A 22,884-nucleotide genomic window follows, 5' to 3' on the forward strand; every position below is an offset into this window, starting at 1 on the left:
TGAGTTGGCGCTTGTGATGATTGATGAGAAATAGCAGGATGTGTGAAATTCCACCCAATGCCAATTTTTTTCTGAAGATTGAAACTTGAATGAGGCAAATCGTTTCTGCTTTGCATTATGTATATCTTTGATTGTGTTGGGATTTCAAATATATTCCAAAGCAGTCGTCAAGAGCTACTAAATGTACCATATACACTGTTCGCAACAACAATAAAACTTTTCACCGGTGAAGTGAATAATTTTGATTAAATCATTACAATGGCACGTGTTATCTCTAATGAGACAGAGAGGGGTATTTTTTTATATATACACCCCTATATATTCCCTCCAATGGCCATTGGAGTAATTAAATAACCTCCATTTGTTTAAATATACATAGGGATTTAGGAGAGAGCACAGGTAACTTTTTCTTTGGTTTTTAAATATTCTTGATAACATGAAAAAATCTGTCTGGCATGTTTATTTTGTGCATTTACCACTTTAAAATTTTTTAGCATAAATAATAAACATGTTCAGTTAACAGAAGATTTGTGTAGAAATTTTATTTTTTCAAAATGGTAAATGTACAGAGTATCGGTAAATTATCGGCCTGAAAGTTCACAGATTATCGACATTGGTATCAGCTGTAAAAAAAATCCATATCAGTCGATCCCTATTTTCAAGTCCATGCCTCAACGCATCAGAGCTATTTTGGCACTATGAGGGAGAACTACATGGTATTTGGTAGGTGTTGTGTGGATGATCAGTGTATGCCAGCATATAAGTCAACACTCCAAAAATAAGAGGTTCTCTATATGTTTAGGCCTATATTTGGCAGATAAGTCGACTCCTTCCCCCAAAAATATTGTGTATCATTCGGGTCTAGTTAGGAATATAAATTTGTATGATTATAACTTGGGCTTAGGCTAAGCAGCAGAATTTAACAAATCGTACCTGTTTACATGAAGTAAATGGTAAGATAGTGATAATTTCTCCATAGCTGATGCCGATACAGATTATCTGTCACCGTTCAGGCCGACTGACGATATCCGGTGCCTATATTCTGTTTATTTAATTGTTTTATAATGGAAACACAATTTCTTCACAGATCTGGCATTTACTCAACATACTGACCGCAATCACATTCCAATCACTCTCAGGCAGTCAGTTCATGCTTGGTCAGTGGAGTATCTGTATACAGAAGATGGTATATAGAGACTGGGAGAGTAATCTTTTTTTAATATCTGTAAATTACCTATAAAAGACCTATACCGATTATGGTAAATATTTAGATTATCGGCTTTAAAGGACCACTATAGGCACCCAGACCAATGAAGTGGTCTGGGTGCCAGGTCCATCTAGGATTAACCCTGCCTGCTGTAAACTGTTTACATATGGGTTAATCCAGCCTCTAGTGGCTGTCTTATTGACAGCCGCTAGAGGCGCTTCCGCGCTTCTCACTGTGATTTTCACAGAGAGAAGACACAAGCATCCATAGGAAAGTATTGAGAATGCTTTCCTATGGACTGACTGTGCGCGCGGCTCTTGCCGCACATGCAGCTGATGACGGCGGAAGGAGGAGGAGAGTCCCCAGCGCCGAGGGAGCCCGGCTGGAGAAAGGTGAGTGTTTAACCCCCTTCCTCCCCCTTCAGCCCGGCGGGAGTGGGACCCTGAGGGTGGGGGCACCCTCAGGGCACTATAGTGCCAGGAAAACAGATAATCGTTCTATCGAATTGTTAATTTCTCCCATTACTTTATATGTCTGTGTATGTGTGTGTATATAGCAAGGGAGTCCAAGATTTCTGTGCATAAGTGTTAACTAACACCAGAGTCTATTGGTAAGGAATCTGCTTATTATTTTAAGAAATTCTGATTCCCCAAAAACTGGACACTTCAGGAATGGGGCCCCAGTGGAGACCCTAATCAGTATATCTGTATATTGTTTCAAAGGTACAAGTGACTGCTAATTGGCAACACCAGTGCCACTAATTTTTGTAGAAAATTAAAATACGTTAAGGGAACAGATTAAGTTCATTTTTATAAATGATTGTAATGGGGACTCAAGGGGACCTTCAGATTAAAATCATTGACCTTCAATGTGAATCAGACTTTTAAGTAAAATGTAATGAAGTGTCTAGTATGTAGAAAATTGAAGACTTGGCAATTTAAGCATGCATGCAGCAAGAGTCTTCTTCTCCCTCTTCAAAAACATATTTTTATGTGAACTGAATGAAGCACTCGAAGTCAAAATTGAGGACAAATTCTGATTTGCTACCACAGAAGTAGTTCCTAGCATTGATTTATTAGTTAAAACAAATAAGCAGAGTCAGTGATCTTATTAAATCATTTTTCATTCGTTGCATTGCTATTTTATTGTATGAGAGTTTTCTATTGTGTGGCCCATGACATGTACAAATTTTTTTAAAGTTATACTTGACTGCCAAAAGGTTGAGCACCCCTGGCTTAGAGTGTCAGCTGACAAAATGAATTTTGCCCAAAACAGGAAAAAATAGTTTTTTGATATATTTAAATGGACATTATCGTCACCAAAACAAATTTAGCTTCATGAAACAGTTTGGGTGTATAGATCATGCCCTTGCAGTCTCACTGCTTAATACTCTGCCATTTAAAAGTTAAATCACTTTTGTTTCTGTTTATGCAGACCTAGCCATACCTTCCTTGTTGCGACTCACAGCCTACATGGAAAATGGTTTCACTTCCAGTCAGATGTTAACTTGCTTTAGATTTTTTTTGTATCTCCTGCTCTGTAAATTGAACTTCAATCACACAATGGAGACTTCTGTAGGGTCTAGATGAGTATTACTAGAGCAGTAGTTAAGACATTCTAAATTAAACAGACTGTGCAATAAAGGAAGTTTAAACATTCGATCTCACTTTACACAAAGCTTTCAGGAAGGCTGTGCAAATCATGTGCAGGGTGAAGTGACCTGGGCTGCATAAACAACTCCCAAATGCCAGAGAATTGAGCAGTTAAACTCTATGGACATGATCTCTATACCAAAACTTATTCATTAAGCTTTTGGTTGTAAAATTCAAGAGGAACTTCTGTTTTAGCGATATCTTTGAAGAGGAGCCACATTGCTATGCATGGTGAAACCAGGTACATGTCAAACCATTCAAACACTGTTTGACTCTTAACCCTTGGATGTGGGCCTGGGGACTCCTGGCATCAGAACCATTAGTCTGCTGTAGTAATTCGGGTGATTCAGTTTTTCATGTTTTGACCTAAAGAGAAAGACAGTCCAATGTGATTCTAAACGACCTATATTAACTATTCTACCTAAAGCTTTGCTTCCTTTTACTTTGTGCAACTGAGAAGGGTAGGAACAAACTGAATTTAATAAATGTGGTAGCAGCTGTGATATCTTTATAGTCTCTTTTCTCCTGCCACTCATAATGTCATACATGTCCTTTGAGTCATAGCGTGGTGTGAAATGCTTATTATTTTATTGTAGCAGTTTTTCCAGGGATAATTTACCAATGACTGCTTTCATTTTATTGTTTCATTGATTGGCGTGGGCCTATAGTTCTTATGTAAACATATACACTGCAAAGTGATAATTTACTCTGTGGGAGCGATCACATAAAGTACAGGGTAAGGAAGCACGGCTGGGATTTGTTTTATGTAAATGTAAGTTGTATTCTCATAAATAATTTTTTTTTTTTTTTTTTTACAGGAGTGTGACAAATGTCAAAGGTAAGTTCAATACGTTCATTATTCAGTTGCTATTTACAGTGCTTGTCAATAACTTTCACTGCCAAATAATTTGCCTTTTCCTTTTCCTCTTTTTTTTTATGTATGAAATGAAGACGGCAGAAGAACAGAGCATTTTGTTATTTTTGCAGTTCTGTGCAAAAGTTACCTATGTGTGCTCAGTGTGGTAAGTGTGGATGAACTGTGAGAGAAAGGACTACTCTAGCATAGGATAAATTTAGATTGTCTCATGCTACATTGATACTTGCAATGTGTACTCATGGGGGTTATGTATAAGGAACGTTTCTGAAAAGTGATAAAATTGGAGCCACAGTCACGAACATCTAGTTGGTTTCCATGGTTATCACTTTAATGATTCTGTTTCTTACTGGCTGCATGTTACCTTGAGTTAAAGGCATTTAATAAGGAGTTTATTTATTTAGTTTTTCTTTGTTTGAAGTACAGACAGCAATACATTACAAAATCAGAATGGATACTTATGTTTAACATTAACCCCTTAAGGACACATGACATGTGTGACATGTCATGATTCCCTTTTATTCCAGAGGTTTGGTCCTTAAGGGGTTAAACAGTGATTTATATGGCACTCCTAAAGTGAACTGCAAGGGTTGGTGTCCTCTGTATATATGATCTAAGTACTTTTTATTTAAGTTAAATAGTGTTTTAAAACTTTTTTTAACTTGCTCAGGCAGTCCCCCCGCGGCCACTGCAGAAGCCGGCTATTACGGGCATGTGATCACCCCATGATCACATGGCCCAGGAGAGCTATATCGGAACGAGGGGGAATGCCTGAGCTCCCAGGCAGTCCTCAGGATCGCGACCGCCGGCTGGGACGTTCTATGCAGCCCTTCGGCGTTTAGATCCACCCCGATAAGGACGGCATAGAACGCCCGCCGTCCTTAAGGGGTTAAATTAGCATCTGATTGACAATATTTTTTTCATGCAGGTTGTGTGAGTCACAGGAAGAGGTGTGGCTAGGACTGTATAAACCGAAACAAAAATGACTGCCTAAATGGCAGTGAGACTGCAGGGGAATGAGCTATACACAGCTTTAATAAGCTACAGTTGTTTTGATGCCTTTAGTATCCCTTTAAAATGGGAACAATGCACACTACAGAAAAAAAAAATCAAATTCGAATCTTACATGGTTTTACGTCACTACAAGAAAGCATACATTTAAGGAGAGCTTTTGGAAGCAGTGTAGCAGTTATGTTATCTTCCGTGTCAAGATTAGTATAAAACTCCTCCAGTATTCAGATACTTTATTAACATTGGTTGGTTAAAAGGCACTTCCTCAAATACCCACGGTCACTAATAATGTGAGGTGAATAATTTAGATCAAACAAATCTATTTTTTATTTTTTATTTTTTTGTCCTCCTATATACTTCAGATTACTTCTAGTTTTTCTTCAGAATATCTCCAATCACACACGTAGAAGCAGCACTTAGATAGGGAGACTAAAACAGTCATTTCGACTGGCGACAGGATTACCTCACTTTTTTAGGCATCAAACTGACGAAATCACCAAATTTTTTGTTTAAGATGAACTATCAAAAACTGCACACATAGATAGACAACACATTAAAGACATGGGAAGGGAAATACATATCGTGGGTGGGTAGATGTGCGGCAATCAAAATGGTAATACTACCTAAAATCCTATACCTATTTCGCACGCTACCATTACCTGTCCCTTTAAAGTTTCTTAAGTCCATCCAGACAACACTGGTGCGGTTTAAATGTCAAAACTAAAAACAGAGAGTGCCCTGGAGGCTTCTGTCTCGCAAAGTACAAGAAGGGGAGCTGGGATTCCCCAATGTGAGGGAATACTACAGAGCCACGCAAACGGCCAACATCCTCACATGTCACTCCCGGGCCTACACCCCTCAGTGGGTGGACCTGGAATCACAAGGCTTAGACGGAGCACACTTATTACAATTTCTCTGGATACCCAAAGCATTAAGACCATGCCAAATGCTACCGGCCACCAAACTGTTGATTTCTATATGGGATACAAATAGACACAGGGTCTGTTAGCCTACCAAATGGTCCCCAGCGACTCCACTGAAAACCATATTCCTACTTAACCCCACATTTAACTTCAGACTTTGGGCAAAACATAGAGTGACTCATGTACACTATGTGAGCCAACAGGGTGTCATTAGAAGCTTCCAAGACTTGAGGTATCAATACCACTGGCCACACACCGCCCAATTCTCATTTACACAACTACACCATACACTAAGGATTGAGAAAACCCACAGGGGTGGGAGGGCAATAACACACAAATGATCCAGTTTGAACACGTGCCTAAACATACAAAAGCAGAAGAAAATACTCTCATTCTGCTACACCACACTTATAGAGGAACCCCAAGACCCAGTTTGGCCCTTTCAAAAAAAAAAAATGGCACAATGATATAGGGAAAGAGTTAACACCCCAGACATGGAAAAAGGCCTTTGCCGTGTTTAAAGGCCGGTCATCTTGCGCCTCACACTTAGAGATCTCAAGGAAAATATTATATAGGTGGTACTTGACACCAGACAAAATAGCCAGAATGTACCATACACCAGACAAATGCTGGAGATGCCAAGAAATCCCAGGTAACACCTTACACATCTGGTGGACATGCCCAAGGCTAACAATATATTGGGCAAAGGTAGAGGAAATGTTAAAAGTAAGCACAGGTACGCAGATCTCTCCAACTATAGAAACGTATCTGTTATACATTCTGCCACCGGGCCTCTCAAAACCGATTAGCAAACTAGCGTCTCTACAGGGGATTTGATCGACTTAATCTACACGAATGTGGAGTATGAAAGATGTGCAGCACTCCAATGGCAAACCGGATCTACACAGAGAGAGGGCACCACCTTGTGGCAGACATACAGGGAGAAATATCCTCTGGAACCGCCATAAGCGGAGTCAGCCTCCCACATCGCGCAACACATATTGGAGGCCCCAACGCCTTAGATGCATTCATTAACCTGGAGCTAGCAGGAATAACATTCTGCGAAAAAGCCAGCACAATAACAGGTGCATACACCCCAAACACAATAGGTAAGCATTGGAAGATATGTACACTATACCATAATGTTCATACTGCAAAGCGTGACCAATCTTTGTAAATTGGTTATACCTTTCATTGAACCGTAACTAACTGATTCAGTCTTAGACGGTACATACAGGTTTCAAATGAGCTGAAAAGATTTAATTGTTTAGCCAAGCCGAAGGACCACTACCGCGGTTCCAGACGGTGTTTAGATAACAAAAGGTGTTAGAGACAATGTCACGTTATTAATGATGTATTGCCATTTGGCTGTTTCAGTACAACGTTACCCCTTCCCCCTTTTTCTTTTCTGTATCCCATTTAACATACTTTTTGGAAAACAAGAAAAATGGTCAAGAAAAAAAAGTCACTTCCTAACGTTAACAAAAATAGTTGTGGTGTGTTTTACACCCCACCTCCTATAGAATGTAAGCTTGTTTGAGCAGGGTCCTCTTCAACCTATTGTTCCTGTAAGTTTTTTGTAGTTGTCCTATTTATAGTTAAATCCCCCCTCTCATAATATTGTAAAGCGCTACGGAATCTGTTGGTGCTATATAAATGGCAATAATAGTTTTTACTTTATTTTACACATGTAATTGTGTTTCTTTAGGTTTTCATAAGATTCAGAGCCTGCACATTTTTACAGGAAAAACACAAAACCCTTTAGATGTACCTGTAGTCCAGCACTGGGACTGTATCCTTGCTGCAGCCTGATTTGCCTACAATGAGACCATCAGGATTGATGATTGTCATTGAGAAACACCTAATAGAGGGGCAACATCTAAGCACAAAAAGCAATCTATAAATGTGTAGTGGTTTTGGTGTTTGTGGTGTACCTTTTAACACATTATGACCATATGCTGTTATTAAATCCCAATATTTGCTTAAAGGGACACTCCATGTCTCTAAAACACTTTTTATATGTAAAGAGTATGTCCTCTCTTTTTCATTTTACAGAAAGTGCTGATTTAAATAGAATAATATTTATAAATGCTTTAAAAAATAAAATAATAAAAAATAACCTTGTTACACCCTCTGGCTGTTACCGGTCCTGACAATTGCTAAAATTTTAATTCATTAATTTTTTTGAGTGTCCGTTTTAAGGCAGATTATTTTACATTTGCAGTTTTAAGATTTGAAATGTATTTTTTTTTTTTTTTTTTTTTTTGCGTGCAAAAAAACCATTTTGTTGCTAGATGTTTGAATCACACACACAGTTATTGCATTGATGGATAGTTTTGTTGCTTAAGTTTCTAATACCCACTGTTCAGTCTGGATACAGACTACGTTACTAATACCCACTGTTCAGTCTGGATACAGACTACGTTTCTAATACCCACTGTTCAGTCTGGATACAGACTACATTATCTCAATGCAATGGTGTTGGTGTAGTAGCCCTTTCTTTATGGAGCTATAGGAGTGTTTTCATTGTGAGGATACACACACATCTAGTGGCTTCCTTCTTGATAGCCACTTGTGGGTGCTTCTTCAGTGATGGAAGTATTTGATAGGTATATTGCAGCAATTGCAACGCATGCACTTGAAGTCTTTAGTGTTCCTTAATGAGAAGCATTTGTTTGTACAGAATGGTCATCAAGCAGAGGTGGACCAGACTGCTCAGATAAGGCTGTGTCAGGGCTGGATTGCAGATAAGTAACGGATTAATGGAAGGGTTTTTGTAACAACAAATGGGGAGCTTTTTATTCGAAATAACCCGGCTAGCAGCGGGGCGAGCATTTACAATATGCATCCTCCCACAGTGTTCATTTAATAATACTGTGTCCTATTTACTTTTACAGGGAAAACTAAATGTATGATGAAGTCCTCTGATTGTGTCATTAGACATCCCAATGTGTACAGCACTGGTATGGCCATGGTGGTAAGTAAACCCTCATTTGTGCATTAGAAGCATTTTGTACCAGTCAAATTTATATTTAACATTTGTTCAGTGTATTCTTATTGTGTTTATGTAAACAGTAGTTTAAATAGTAAAGTTTTTCTTTAGCCTTTGGTAATATGTCAGTAATAAAAGCAAGTACGGTAATTTGAATGAATTTTTCAATTATGGTTCATACTATAAGATTCACTAAACAAATAGAAAAAAAAAATTACAAGTATATATAATATCTGCCCAATACTGATGTGATACTAAATTAGATGGAACTGTTACACTCAAACATGCGCAATTTAAACAACAAAACTTCTGTCCCATTGTGTTTTATACCCCAGCTCCTATAGACTGCAAGCTCGTTTGAGCAGGGTCTTCTTAAACCTATCGTTCCTGTAAGTGTTCTTGTAATTGTCCTATTTATAGTTAAATCCCCCCTGTCATAATATTGTAAAGCACTAAAGAATCTGTTGACGCTTTATAAATAATAACAAATTTAAATTATTTTAGAGATCAAAGTAGTTATAGCAAAACTTAAGTCAGAAGCCAAGCATATATTTTATAATGCTTCAAAAGGATGTAACCCCCAACTTAGGAGACAGACTATTAGCAGTAGTAATCTTAAGAGGCAATATGATGAAAACCAAGGACTAATGATAAAAAACAGAGTCCTCAGTTTTGGACAGAATTCAGAAAAAGAACTCTACCTAATATGCCTGCCAGATTCGGACAGGGAAAGAATACTAATCCAAATTTAATAATATTAACCAAAAACAAAATACTGACAACAGATCAACTCGATACAAACAATGAATCTCCAGTTGGGAAATCATCCTCAAGAGAAAGCTACTAAACAAAGGTGGATGGAGGTACAAAAGAGCAAAGTTCCCTGTTTCATTTGAAATTAATTTTTAGTCAGTCTGATCTCAATTAAACCACTCACCATATTCCGTGGCTAAACAAGTGACTCCAATTTGCTCCCTCAAGAACACTTAAAATTATTAAAAGGTTTTAATACATTTGTATGGAAGTTCATTTTAACAAGGGCTTTTAGCATTCAAAATGCCGAAAAATTGGAATACATGTATGTATATTTACATAAAACATAGGGGGGGCGGGGCTTGCCAACCGAACAGAGCAGAAGCCATTCCTGAAAGCTCCTCCGAAATCAAATCAAACCCATCAAATATCTCTCCAACAAAGACCCATCCGACATTCTAAACCCTCCAGCTGACATGCCTGATCGGAGCCGCACCGATAGATGCCGTTCTTTCACACGGCGAAGCACTCTAAGCCGCGGCGCAGGTCTGCGGCCTACCACACGCGGACGATCCCGGGCCTGGAGGCTCTCCTATGCGGTAACTCCACACAGAGCCCGCCAGACACTCTGCCTCACGTATCACAGACTCCCCAAGACTCCATGCCCGTAATGGAACGCCGATCCCAAAAACCGAACCCCACGGCAGACAGCAGGGACATAGGAGACATGCTGAGGCAGCCTTCACATCCTAGAACGCTCCCTGCAGAGGATCAGAGGGTGCACACCCAGGCGCAGGGTGAGAAAGAACCCATGCTACTCACACAGGCAAGTCTCCTACAATCACTTGAGATCTCTGACGGGTCGGCTCCCACTACCAAAAATGACCTGAAAATCCTGCTTGCAGACATACATAAATTATGGGCAGCGGACCTAACGCTGTTGAGAACTGACATACAAGCTATCACTGACCGGGTGCGGGTTGCCGAGGAGGATATACTTGATGCCAGAACAGACATCAAAACCATTAAAGAGACAGTGCACCAGCTTTAAGCACATCACTCACACTTCTCCCTACAACTCGCGGCCCTGGAAGACAAACCGTGCCGAAACAACTTAAAAATACGCAGAATCCCTGCTGCTGTTACGGCCGAGGAGCTCCCACACTATCTCCGCAGGTTACTGACAACCATATTACACCACGCTACTGCCAAAAAGGTGGTTATAGACGGAGTACATCGCATCAATAGCTCTGCCAAACTATCGTCTGGAGTTGCAAGAGACGTCATCCTCAGATGTCTAACCTTCCAAGACAAAACCCAAATCATGACAGCCCTGAGAAACAAAACGCCTCTTTGGCCTTTTTTCAAGACCTCACCAAAAGCACGCTACTCTGGCGTAAGTCAATGGGGGCTGTCACCTCACAACTGAGAAACGCAGCCATCACCTATCGCTGGGGAGCTCCGGGGACACTGATAGTACCCCACAATGGAACTAATCACACAATTACGTCCATCAAAGGGGCACCAGCCCTCCTGTAGGCACTGGGACTGGCAGGGCAGAACAGGGGACCGCAACCGGACACCATCACGGAAAACTGGGACCCAACCCACATCACCCCTTTTGTCCTGAGGAATGGCAACTCACAAGCCACTAACACCTGAACGCACTCGGGTCTGGAAATGGAGAACTGTCTGCGAGAAAACGTACTAATCCTGTTGAGATGTTGTTTTTATTTGTTTTTCAATCTCTTTCTTCTATTCTTTTATACCTACAATGTTTATGTAGAATACATAGCAATTGGAGATGACTAGTACTGAACCAGCCCGAAGCTTGAAGTCTCCTGACTTTCTCTGAAACTGCTATGTTTACACGTGAAGGTTTAAAACCTGAGGGACATTGCACCCAGACCACTTCATCGAGCTGAAGTGGTCTGGGTGACTATAGTGTCCCTTTAATGAACACACCAGCAATTGTAATAAAAAAATGTGGATAATGGTGGAGGGATAGTCTTTATGAATTATGATTATTTACGGGAGGCTTATAATATACTTGGAGATTACAAATTCTATAAAAAACTTACCGTATATACTCGAGTATAAGCCGAGTTTTTCAGCACATTTTTTGTGCTGAAAAACCCCAACTCGGCTTATACTCGAGTCAATTGTCTGTATTATGGCAATTTGCATTGCCATAATACAGACAGGGGGCTGTGGGGGCTGCAGAGAGATGTTACTTACCTTTCCTGCAGCTCCTGTCAGCTCTCTCCTCCTCTGCCGGTCCGTTCAGCTCTTCTGTCAGCTCACAGTGTAAATCTCGCGAGAGATTTACACTGGGAGCTGACCGAGGTGCTGAACGGACCGGCAGAGGAGGAGAGAGCTGACAGGAGCTGCAGGAAAGGTAAGTAACATCTCTCTGCAGCCCCCACAGCCCCCTCCTACACAGTGCCCATCCACTGGACCACCAGGGAAGGAGAGCCCCCCTCCCTGGCCAGCTAGCAAGCAGGGAGGGGGGCCGAAAAAATGTGTGTATATATATATATATTAATAATAATAAAAAAATAAAAATAATAAAAGAAAAATAATAATAAAATAAAAAATAATAATAAAATACAAAAATAATAATAATAAAAAAATGTAATGAAACAAAAAAAATATTAAAATAATAATTAAAAAATAAAAATGCCCACCCCCCACCAAGGCTCTGCATCACACTCTGCATTACACACACACACATACACACACTGCATTCATACACACACACTGCATTCATACACACACACTGCATTCATACACACACACTGCACTCACGCACACACACACTGCATTCATGCACACACACACTGCATTCATGCACACACACACTGCATTCATGCACACACACACTGCATTCATGCACACACACACTGCATTCATGCACACACACTGCATTCATGCACACACACACTGCATTCATGCACACACTGCATTCATGCACACACACACACTGCATTCATGCACACACACTGCATTCATACACACACACTGCATTCATACACACACGCACTGCATTCATACACGCACTGCATTCATACACACACTGCATTCATACACACACGCACTGCATTCATACACGCACTGCATTCATACACGCACTGCATTCATACACGCACTGCATTCATACACGCACTGCATTCATACACACACTGCATTCATACACACTGCACTCATACACACAGCATTCATACACACACACTGCACTCATACACACACACTGCACTCATACACACACACTGCACTCATACACACACACACTGCACTCATACACAGCATTTTCATATACACACACTGCATTCATATACACACTGCACTCATACACACACTGCATTCTCATACACACACACTGCATTCTCATACACACACACACACACACTGCATTCTCATACACACACTGTATTCTCATACACACACTGCATTCATTATATACACACACTGTAAATAAATATTCAATTAATATAATTTTTTAAGGATCTAATTTTATTTAGAAATTTACCAGCAGCTGCTGCATTTCCCACCCTAGTCTTATACTCGAGTCAATACGTTTTCCCAGTTTTTTGGGGTAAAATTAGGGGCCTCGGCTTATATTCGGGTCGGCTTATACTCGAGTATATACGGTACTCATGATCCATCAGTAACCTTTCAAAAACAGAACTGATTAAAGGAACACTATCACTATGACTAAAGGAAGATAGTGTTCCTTTAATTAATTTAACATAATTGATTAAAGGAACACTATACTAATGCTATAGGGCCTTGTTGAAGTTTGGGTGACTGTCCCCAGGGAGTAAAAAAAGGTAGTTTACTTACCATTGCTTCCTTGCAGCGCCTGTCTCCACCTCCTTGGCTGAGATCATTTAAATCAATCCTCTCAACCAATCCATTGCTTTCCCATAGGACTCAACGCCATGCTGGCCAATTAGATGGTCTTTCTGAGACCATCTTATTGAAATAGTTTTTCTCTATTTTCATTAGATGCGCTAGTTAAACCCTGCAATGAAAACACTGCTCTTCATTGAGAGGAAGTGGTCTTGTTGTCTGTAGTGTCCCTTTTAATCATTCAGTAAGGGTACTCTTACCCATAAATATATATATTTTTTTTATCAAACTGTGGCAATAACCCATTATTCCACCACATCCCTATTTACAAAAGTTTACATAAGCCACCTGGGTGGCCTATTCTCTGAAGCAAGTTTTAATTTATCAGCTGTAGAACTAAAACCTGCTTGCAAATGACTAATTCAAAGTAACAGCAAAGCTGCTGGAATGAAAGCTTTGCCTAACATTTTCTGTTATATCCACGAAGACTACACAGGTAGTAACAGTTGTTTTTACTGCAGTAGTTCTTCTGTAATCCTTTTTATACTTTTTCTGTTTTGAGGGTATATGGGCGCACAGCAGGGTGGAAGCTGCACTGCGGAAAAGATTAGTACTATTCTATAATTCATTGGCAGTTGCAGGACTGCGGTAATGAGATGGTAATGTAGTAGAAGCTTAGTGCTATATTGATGTCCAGCTGTTCATTTGTGGACATGCTATAGCATTTCAAGTAAATGCATTGGAAATGAGACGCTGGTAACACATTTCTCTCAAAATGCAAACAAAGTTTGTAAGGTCACCTTTAGGTAGCTATGAAAATATAATTAATTTAGATGAGACATAAAAATTAATAATATCTCTCTCTCTCTCTCTCTCTCTCTCTCTCTCTCTCTCTCTATATATATATATATATATATATATATATATATATATATATATATATCTATATATATATATAATCATCATGGTATATTTTGTATGCTGCATATACTAAGAATTTGCAGCTTATGTGGTTAGTTCTCCCCAATTTTAGTTGTTTCATTGTTTTCAACGTGAGTTATGTGAATATTCCATACAGTCCTGTCCATCAGGTGTTTGGTATATATGAAATTCACTCGGCATGAGATAAAAACAACAAACACAGCTTCAATGATCTCCTTCACAGCACCTACTCACTCTTAGAATGTTGTGAGGCAGCATGTTTTAGGTATAGCATGGGTAATACTGTACTGATAGGGAAATATTTCCCCATGTAAATGCCATAAAGCAGGGATAGGCTTAGAGCCGCAGCTCCTTTTGCAGATCACTTTAGTTCTAATTTTGAAATAAAGGAGAGAGTAATGGGGGGCCTCTTTGCTTTATAACTACACTTAAGCATCTAGTTACACTTTATTACTGTGAATAGAGGATCACTACTTGGATGACTAGACTAAACTGATACCATTATCAGGTTTATTTACTAAAGTGAGAATTCAGGTTAACTGAACTAAAAGCAAAGCTGACATGGATAATTCAGTTTATTGAATAACCCTGTATTTGTATCCTATCTGTGAACAATATGTTCCTTTCAGCTTTATGAAAGCATTGCAAAGGGCATCAAACAGAAAACCCCCAAATAAAACGCAAACATGGTGGAATGTATAACCTCTCCTTTTAAACTCCCTAATCCTCATATTCTAGGTATTTCAACTTTGAAGACCATTACTTTTAGAGGTTTACACCTATTAAGAGCCATTATCGTTTTCTTGCCATTAGTAGAAGCCAAGACTAATGCAGAGTTCAGCCAAAACAACCATTAAATAGCTGGTAACTTGGTCATTGCCAGGGTTTAATAAATTTGCTTAGAATCTAGGAGCAAGCTAAAAGAATTAGAAGCCTGTTAAAAAAAAAAAAAAAAAAAAAACTAACTAATTTTAAGTTTACTTTCCAAAGAGAAAAATGCAATTCTTAAGGGACACTATAGACACCAGAACCACTACAACTTAATGTAGTTGTTCTGGTGTCGATAGCCTGTACCTGCAGACCTTTCAATGTAAACACTGATTTTTTTTTTTTTAATGCATCCCTATGAGGAGATGCTGATTGGCACATTGTTTTGCTACGCATGCGCAATATCCTCCCTTAGCTGAGATCATAAATACTGATTATTTCAACCATGGAGGCAGGACCAGCCATGGTAAAACAGGCACGGTATGGGAACAAAAGGTGAGTAAAAACACTTTTCTCGTGCGATTGGAGGGAGCAAGTACCTAAACGGACACAGACACACACTAATAGAGATACACACACACACAGACATTTTCTCACACCCACAAACTGAGACCCCCCTGGGATCAGGGGCAGAGCCAGCATGATTCAAACACAGCCATGGCCAATCAGCATCTCCTCATAGACAGGAATTGAATCAATGAATCTCTATGAGGAAAGTTCAGTGTCTGCATGCAGAGGGAGGAGATACTGAATGTTTGGATGCATTTTAGGCAGCCATGACCCAGGAAGGATCTCTAACAGCCATCTGAGGAGTGGCCAGTGAAGTTATCACTAGGCTGTAATGTAAACACTGCATTTTCTCTGAAAAGACAGTGTTTACAGCAAAAAGCGTGAAGTTAAAGATTGGTGACTATAGTGTCCCTTTAAGTAAAAACAAAGTGGTATAACATTGCATGACAGAAGGCTATTCCACCTGGAGGCCTCACAAGCTAACTTGAGAGCAGTGAGATGCCAGGGTGAGTAATGCCAGTGCTCCCATCAAAAACATATTAAGCCAAATCTCCAGTTCCCAGCTTCTTTTCTCATGTAGCCTGCAAACATGTCCTTCATAGAAGATGGATCTGTGATGTTTTTGCAATCTAGCTCTGTTTTTATTTTTTAGTGCTAGGTTCGTGACCATGACTCACAGATGGTAGTGATCAGCATTCAATTCATGTAGCAGATTCTAGTTTTTTTATTTTTCTTTACTGCATATTGCACCTTAATTAAATGTTCATTATTAAAAAAAAAAAAAAAAAAAAAAAAAAAATAATCATACAGATCCTCATCATGAGCAGTAGTTATTTTTTATTTGACCAGAAGAGGGTGCCCTCAGTTTAGTGTATCAGTTTATGAACTGCAACCTTACAAATCTGAGTGTAAATAGATAATCCTGAAAATGTTGCAATTTTTGTTGCAATGTCCATTACAGTGCAGCCTTACTTGCCAATTCTAATGTCTGTTTTAAAACAGTTTTGTGAAGGCGTGTGTATATATACGTAAATATTCATACACAAATTTCATATATATATATATATATATATATATAATAGCTATGTGTATGTATGTAGATTTTTTTAATCTTATAGAGACTGGTGGAACTGTGTAAATGCTTGCTTTTATTATGTAAATTGATGTCCAGATAGGTAATGTTTTCTGTGTTTTTCAGGGTGCAATATGTGACTTCTGTGAAGCCTGGGTGTGCCACGGCAAGAAGTGTCTTAGCGTTCATGCCTGCACATGTCCTCTCAATTGTGCCGAATGCGTTGAATGTGAACGGACAGTCTGGGATCATGGTGTGTTATTAAACTGCACTGTCATGGTATAGCTCATAATGTTGCTTTAGTATGTGAAAGACCATTTTCTACCTGAAATTTTTTAAATGGAATGTTTAAATTAAAGGGCTACAGCTTATTCTATTTGTTATGGCGAGTAGAATCATTCCCTTCAGGCTTTTTTGCAGAAAACACAGTTTATTCTCAGAAAATACAGTGTTTATATTAGAGCCTAGGGATACCACCACTGGCCACTCCTCAGATGGCTGCTAGAGGTGTTTGCTGGGTCAGTGCTGCACAGTGTGTCTCTGCACGGAGACACTGCACTTCCCTCATAGAGATGCATTGATTCAATGCATCTCTATGAGGAGATGCTGATTGGCCAGGGCTGTGTTTGACTTGTGCTGGCTCTGCCCCTGATCTTCCTCCTTGACAATCTCAACCAATCCTATGGGAAAGCATTGTGATTGGCTCTGAGAATCACTTCTAATGATGTGAGCCAACCAAACAGATCAGGGGCAGGGACAACAGCTGCAGACTTGAATAAAAGTAAGGTTTTACTATATTTAGGGTGGCAAGGTGGTGCTGGGGAGGAGGGGGAGGGGGGCCTAGATGGTGATTTTAATACTAGAGGGTCAGGAATACATGTTTGACAGTATTGAAGGGAAATTTTACTTAAAAAAGGTGATAAGCCTCCTGGCCTTGGTTAATTGTGCTGTTTACCCCTATGGTTTGTATTGATACCTTTATATATTGGGTCTTCTTATATGTTCCTATTATATCCCTATGTCAATGCCCCAACCCCTTGGGCGCTGGTTCAGGTCTGCCTCCGCTCCAGCCACGAGATGGGGAGTTAACCCACTAAGGTAATTATTGACGTTTATTAAAAACTGCAATAATTACCGTTGTATGGTTAAGGGACCTGGGAATATGCACCCAGACCACTTCAATGAACTGAAGTGGTCCGGGTGCCTACAGTGTCCCTTTAAGCAGAGTTTTGCAATCCAGTTGTCACTTTTCAACAGTTCACTCTTTAGTGAATAAACATCTAAGTTGACATAGGTTAATTGTAATTTCTCTTCACTTCTGGCAACCATGCTTTGGAATGAAAAAGCAGTCTTCTGTAAATTATAATGTAATCTATACATTTGCTGGTAATTGTTACCAGTACAATGGTTAGGTTAGATTGCAAGTAGAGGCGGCTCTAGACTTTGCAAGGCCTTAGGCGAAACTCAAACATCAGGCCCCGCCACTAACACCATTAGTGGAAGAAAAACATAAAAAATAGGGGTTGCGTTGTGTGTGCATAAGGAGCTGTACCAATATTGAAGGGCGAGCTTGCAGCTTTGGATACAGAGATGTAATCTCTGTATTCATCTTCAGAAGCTTGCATTGTCGCAGCTCCCTATACCGCTGCATTGTGAGCACTGTAGATATGGCAAGATTGTGTGGGGAATAGTGATGGGGTGACTTTGTGTGTGTGAGTGGAGGGGATGACAAAGTGTGAAATGACGTGACAGTGTGAGTGGAGGAGGCTGACAGTGTGTGGAGGAGGCCGACAGTGTGGAAGGGGGTAACAGTGTGTGAAAAGGAAGGCACAGGTCGGCAGAGTAAGGGAAGAAGGGGTGACAGGTGGTAGAGTGAGAGGGTGAGAGGTGGTAGAGTGAGAGGGTGAGAGGTGGTTGAGGGAGGGGGTGACAGGGGGCAGTGTCAGGGAGGGGGTGACATGGGGTAGAGTTAGGGGGTGACAGGTGTCAGTGTCAGGGAGGTAGAGGGTGACCAGGGGTAGTGTCAGGGAGGGAGGGGTAATAAAATAAATACCTTTTCTTTCCCTGGTGGTCCAGTGGGCTTCCTATCCGGTCTGTAGCTCTGCCGGGTGTGAGCTGCAGACCACGTGATAGGAGTCTTGTGATCTCCAGAAGTCAGAGATTGGATGGGGTTCGCAAGCCATTTCAGTGTGAGGCTCCCACCCGGCAGAGCTGCATACTGAAGGCTGTCTCTCTGGACAGAGGGGCCTCGCACCCGGCGACATAAAGGGCAAGCCGCTGAGCCCCCTCCTGATATCGTGTCCTCGGTCATGGACCGAGGACCCAACATGTAAGTCTGCCCTAAGAGAGCCGCCCCTGATTACAAGCTAGCTTATTTAGAATATTGGTATGTGTATTATTTTTTTTATATCTGGGGATTATTGTCAGGAAAGAGTAGTTAAGCTGTGGGTACGATTTTATGTTGCAAAGTGCATGGATTAAAACTTTGATTTTATGCAAAAGAAAATAGTCTACCAATAATGCCTTAACTGCTTCGTTTTATTGTTCCATTAAAAAGCTTGAGGGGGAAAAAAAAGTGGTTGGGGGACCAAGGTCTAAAGAGACTTTAAAAAATATATGTATACACTATTTATGTATTTTGCTCATACGTGATATAAGAAAATGAAGTAAAATAACTTTGGTTCAATCTTGTTGTTTGCATATTTGACAGCTGTGTGTTGACTGGCCAAATACAGCAGAATTGTTTTTTGTCTCTGCCCAAGGCATAGCTAGTACTTGCTGCTAAGTTCAAGACGTTGCTTTTTGTTTTCTTCTTTATGTGGAAAAAAGCCAGTTTAATCAAGAAAATTGATGACCACCTCAGGCTTCTGCTTTGATTTTTCTAATGTGAACTGCAAACATCACGTTGCAAGAATTCATCTAACAGATCAGATGTGCAAAACTCATCTTGCAAAGTCCACTTATGCTAACATTATAACCTGACTCTCACATTGATTCCTACTGCCACACATCCGTTCTCAGTTTGTGCTTTGTTATATATTTTTAAATGAATGACAAACACTGGGCATGATTATATGTGCTGCTGAAGGGATTTCATTGGAATTGCCATAAAAATGAGCAACCACTGTTGGCCCAAAGACCTGTGCCGCCATCTTGTTTAAGAAAATGTAAATTTATAAGTTGCAGATCTTGAGTATTGTTTATCTTGTTTTTGCTCTCATTATGTGAGCACTAAATATACCCTGGGGTGTACTTTTGAACTTACACTGTGACATTTTTACTTTACCATGGCAAATGAAATGAAAGACATATTGAATAGAAAATATTTAGAGCAATATTTAAATACTTTTAAATACAAAGTGTTTCCTTTAAAAAAAAAAATCTTGTCCTTCACATGGAAAACGTCAATGTTTGGTGTGAAGTTCTTCAGTCTCTCAGTGGAATATTAACAAACCTTTCTTACAATCCACAATAATGAGTGGCGCTTGTTAAAATGAAAGATGCATTTTTTTTTAATGTTCATGTGTAACTTGTACATAACCATGTTTGACAGGCATGTAAGATTTGTCACAGAGAAACTCCTAATGGTTCCTAAAGTATAATTAGATAAATGCAGCAGTGCTGATTATGTTTCTGGTAAAAAAAAAAGATATTAAGAAAGACTTAACTTTGGGTATTTTAATTTACAGCGACATTAAACATGACTGATAGTGATGTGAGAGACCCTTGGTGTTAATACAGTTATCAGAGTCTCTGTATCTATCTGTTTGTCTGTCTATCTCGGGTATTATTGGTATGCAGACATCGCAAATTCCTGGTCCATACAGCTTACAACCTAAAGTGAAATTGTTATAAGATATTTAAAAATAATGTATCTTATCTTATTTTAAATCATTTCTGAAATTTCCTTTTCCTTTTAAATTTGAGTTTTTTTCACTGTATTCCTTTGGTTCTTTACTACAGTTTGCTGTGATTTTATTGCACCATTTCCTATTAACATTGCCTCTAAATGTTGTCCATCATTGCATTCTTTACCTTCAGGTGGCAGATTATTTAGCTGCTCATTCTGTTACAACTTTCTTTGTGAAGATGACCAGTTTGAACACCAGGCCAGTTGCCAGGTTTTGGAAGCAGAAACCTTTAAGTGTAAGTTTTTATCTGCATTCCTTTCACATGTACAGATTGGAAGGTGTAAATCTTTGTCTTTGCCATGACACGTTTCTATAGGTTAACATATATAGCAAAACATGCCTTAAATGAATGCTGTGTACATTCTATAGTTCCCTGAAAGTTGTTGTGCTTTTTTTTCTTTTTCTTCCAAGTAAAAATCTACTTGTTTTATTTCTGTCACAGGTGCCTCCTGCAATCGATTAGGACAACATTCATGCCTCCGCTGCAAGGTAGCGCTCTACAAACAACCCTATCTACCGATTTAAAAGTAACATTTGATTTAGAATCTGTGGGTATAGCACATACATGGATTCTATTCAAAGTGCATTCCACAAATGATGATATTTAAAGGTATACTGTAGGCACCAAAACAACTTTGGACTAATGGAGCAATTTTGCCAATTTTCTGCCAATTAGGAGTTAAATCACTGTTTCTATAGCTCCAGTCACAACTACCTCCATGTAACTTGCACAGCCTTACTAAACCCTTCCTGTAAAGGAAGATCTATAGATCTAAAGATGTTTAAACTTCCTTAATTACACATTCTGTTTAATTTAGAATTTCTTATCTACTGCTCTGTTAAGTCATCTAGACCCTGCAGAAGTCGCTTGTGTGTGATTAAAGTTCAATTTACAGAGGATATAAAAACTTCTAAAGCAAGTTAACATCTGACTGAAAGTGAAATAATTTTTCGTGTAGACTGTGTGAGTCACAGCCAGGGAGGGTGTGGCTAAGACTGCATAAACAGAAACAAAAGTGATTTAACTTCTAAATGGCAGAATATCAGAAAATTGAGCAGCGAGCCTGCAAGGGCATGGTCTATATACCCAACCTGCTTCATTGAGCTACAATTCTTTAGGTGCATATAGTTTCCCTTTAATTATAGCATACTTATATCTACTTGTGTAGTTTTAAAGAAAATTTGATGAAATTTCAGCCCCTAAGTTATAATTTAGTATATGGTTTCCAACATCACAAATGGCAAACCAGTATATTTATAGAGAGGAAGATGATCCCCCCCCCCCCCCCCCCCGCCTCGTCTGAGTACCGAATTATGGTTGTGCAGAGTGGTGGGTTCCCTCCCCCCCCCACACTTTTACAAAGTAATCCTATCTGTTTGTACCTTAAACATTTTTTCTATGAAGTATAATCTCAAAAACACTGATTTTGTTTTAAGACGAGACACATCATTACATTTCACTATGACAGTTTTCACTAAGTTTTAAAATGTTTCATATTTTCATTTTGTTTCTTCAAAACAGGCTTGTTTCTGTGATGATCATGCTCGAAGTAAAGTTTTCAAGGCTGAGAAGGGAAAGCCCCCACCATGCCCTAAATGTGGCCATGAGACACAGGAGACAAAGAACTTAAGCATGTCAAGTAAGAGACCTCATTTTGATTCTATGTTTAAAGTTTCTTCTGCAACATTCCTGATTAGTAAGCATTCAGTAAACTAACTGAAATCAGCTAGCTAGCTAGCTAGCTTGTGCAAACAAACATACCGTATATACTCGAGTATAAGCCGACCCGAATATAAGTCGAGGCCCCTAATTTTACCCCCAAAAACTGGGAAAACTTATTGACTCGAGTATAAGACTAGGGTGGGAAATGCAGCAGCTACTGGTAAATTTCTAAATAAAATTAGATCCTAAAAAAAATATATTAATTGAATATTTATTTACAGTGTGTGTATAATGAATGCAGTGTGTGTGTATGAATGCAGCGTGTGCGTATGAGTGCAGTGTGTGTGTGTGTGTGTTGCAGAGCCTTGGTGGGGGGTGGGCAATTTTTTTATATTTATTATTTTAATTTTTTTATATTATTATTTCTTATTATTATATTTAATTTAATTATTATATTTTTTTTCGGCCCCAAAAATATTTTTGGATTCAAAAATAAATAATAAAAATTGTGGCAGGAGCCACATGGGGAACAAATCACAAGTCAATAGACTGTGTTGACCACAGTAATGCTCAAAAAATATTGTGATGCCACATAAACAAGTTATTTTATTGTTCTTAAACTAATACTCTAAGCACCATAACCACTACGGGGCATTGTACCGGCTGTGGTTCCAGGAGTGCCATGGCACTCCCATTATATATAGTCAAATCATTTTAGAATAACTTGACTTGAGCTGGAAGCTCTGTTTGAGAC

General features: G+C 39.3%; 1 protein-coding gene across 2 annotated transcripts in view; it reads left to right on the top strand.

Annotated features, from left to right (window-relative positions):
- Positions 1-22,884, top strand: part of ZNF330 (zinc finger protein 330) — a 39,912-nt gene that overhangs the window by 13,162 nt on the left and 3,866 nt on the right. For both annotated transcript variants that reach the window (XM_063458459.1, XM_063458460.1), the window contains exons 3-9: positions 3,678-3,697; positions 3,811-3,881; positions 8,565-8,644; positions 16,683-16,809; positions 20,598-20,702; positions 20,910-20,956; positions 21,990-22,107. In XM_063458459.1, the coding sequence (XP_063314529.1) occupies positions 3,678-3,697; positions 3,811-3,881; positions 8,565-8,644; positions 16,683-16,809; positions 20,598-20,702; positions 20,910-20,956; positions 21,990-22,107 (568 nt within the window). The remainder of the gene's footprint in view (positions 1-3,677; positions 3,698-3,810; positions 3,882-8,564; positions 8,645-16,682; positions 16,810-20,597; positions 20,703-20,909; positions 20,957-21,989; positions 22,108-22,884) is intronic.

Source organism: Pelobates fuscus, chromosome 6 (assembly GCF_036172605.1).
Source record: "Pelobates fuscus isolate aPelFus1 chromosome 6, aPelFus1.pri, whole genome shotgun sequence".
NCBI lineage: Eukaryota > Metazoa > Chordata > Amphibia > Anura > Pelobatidae > Pelobates > Pelobates fuscus.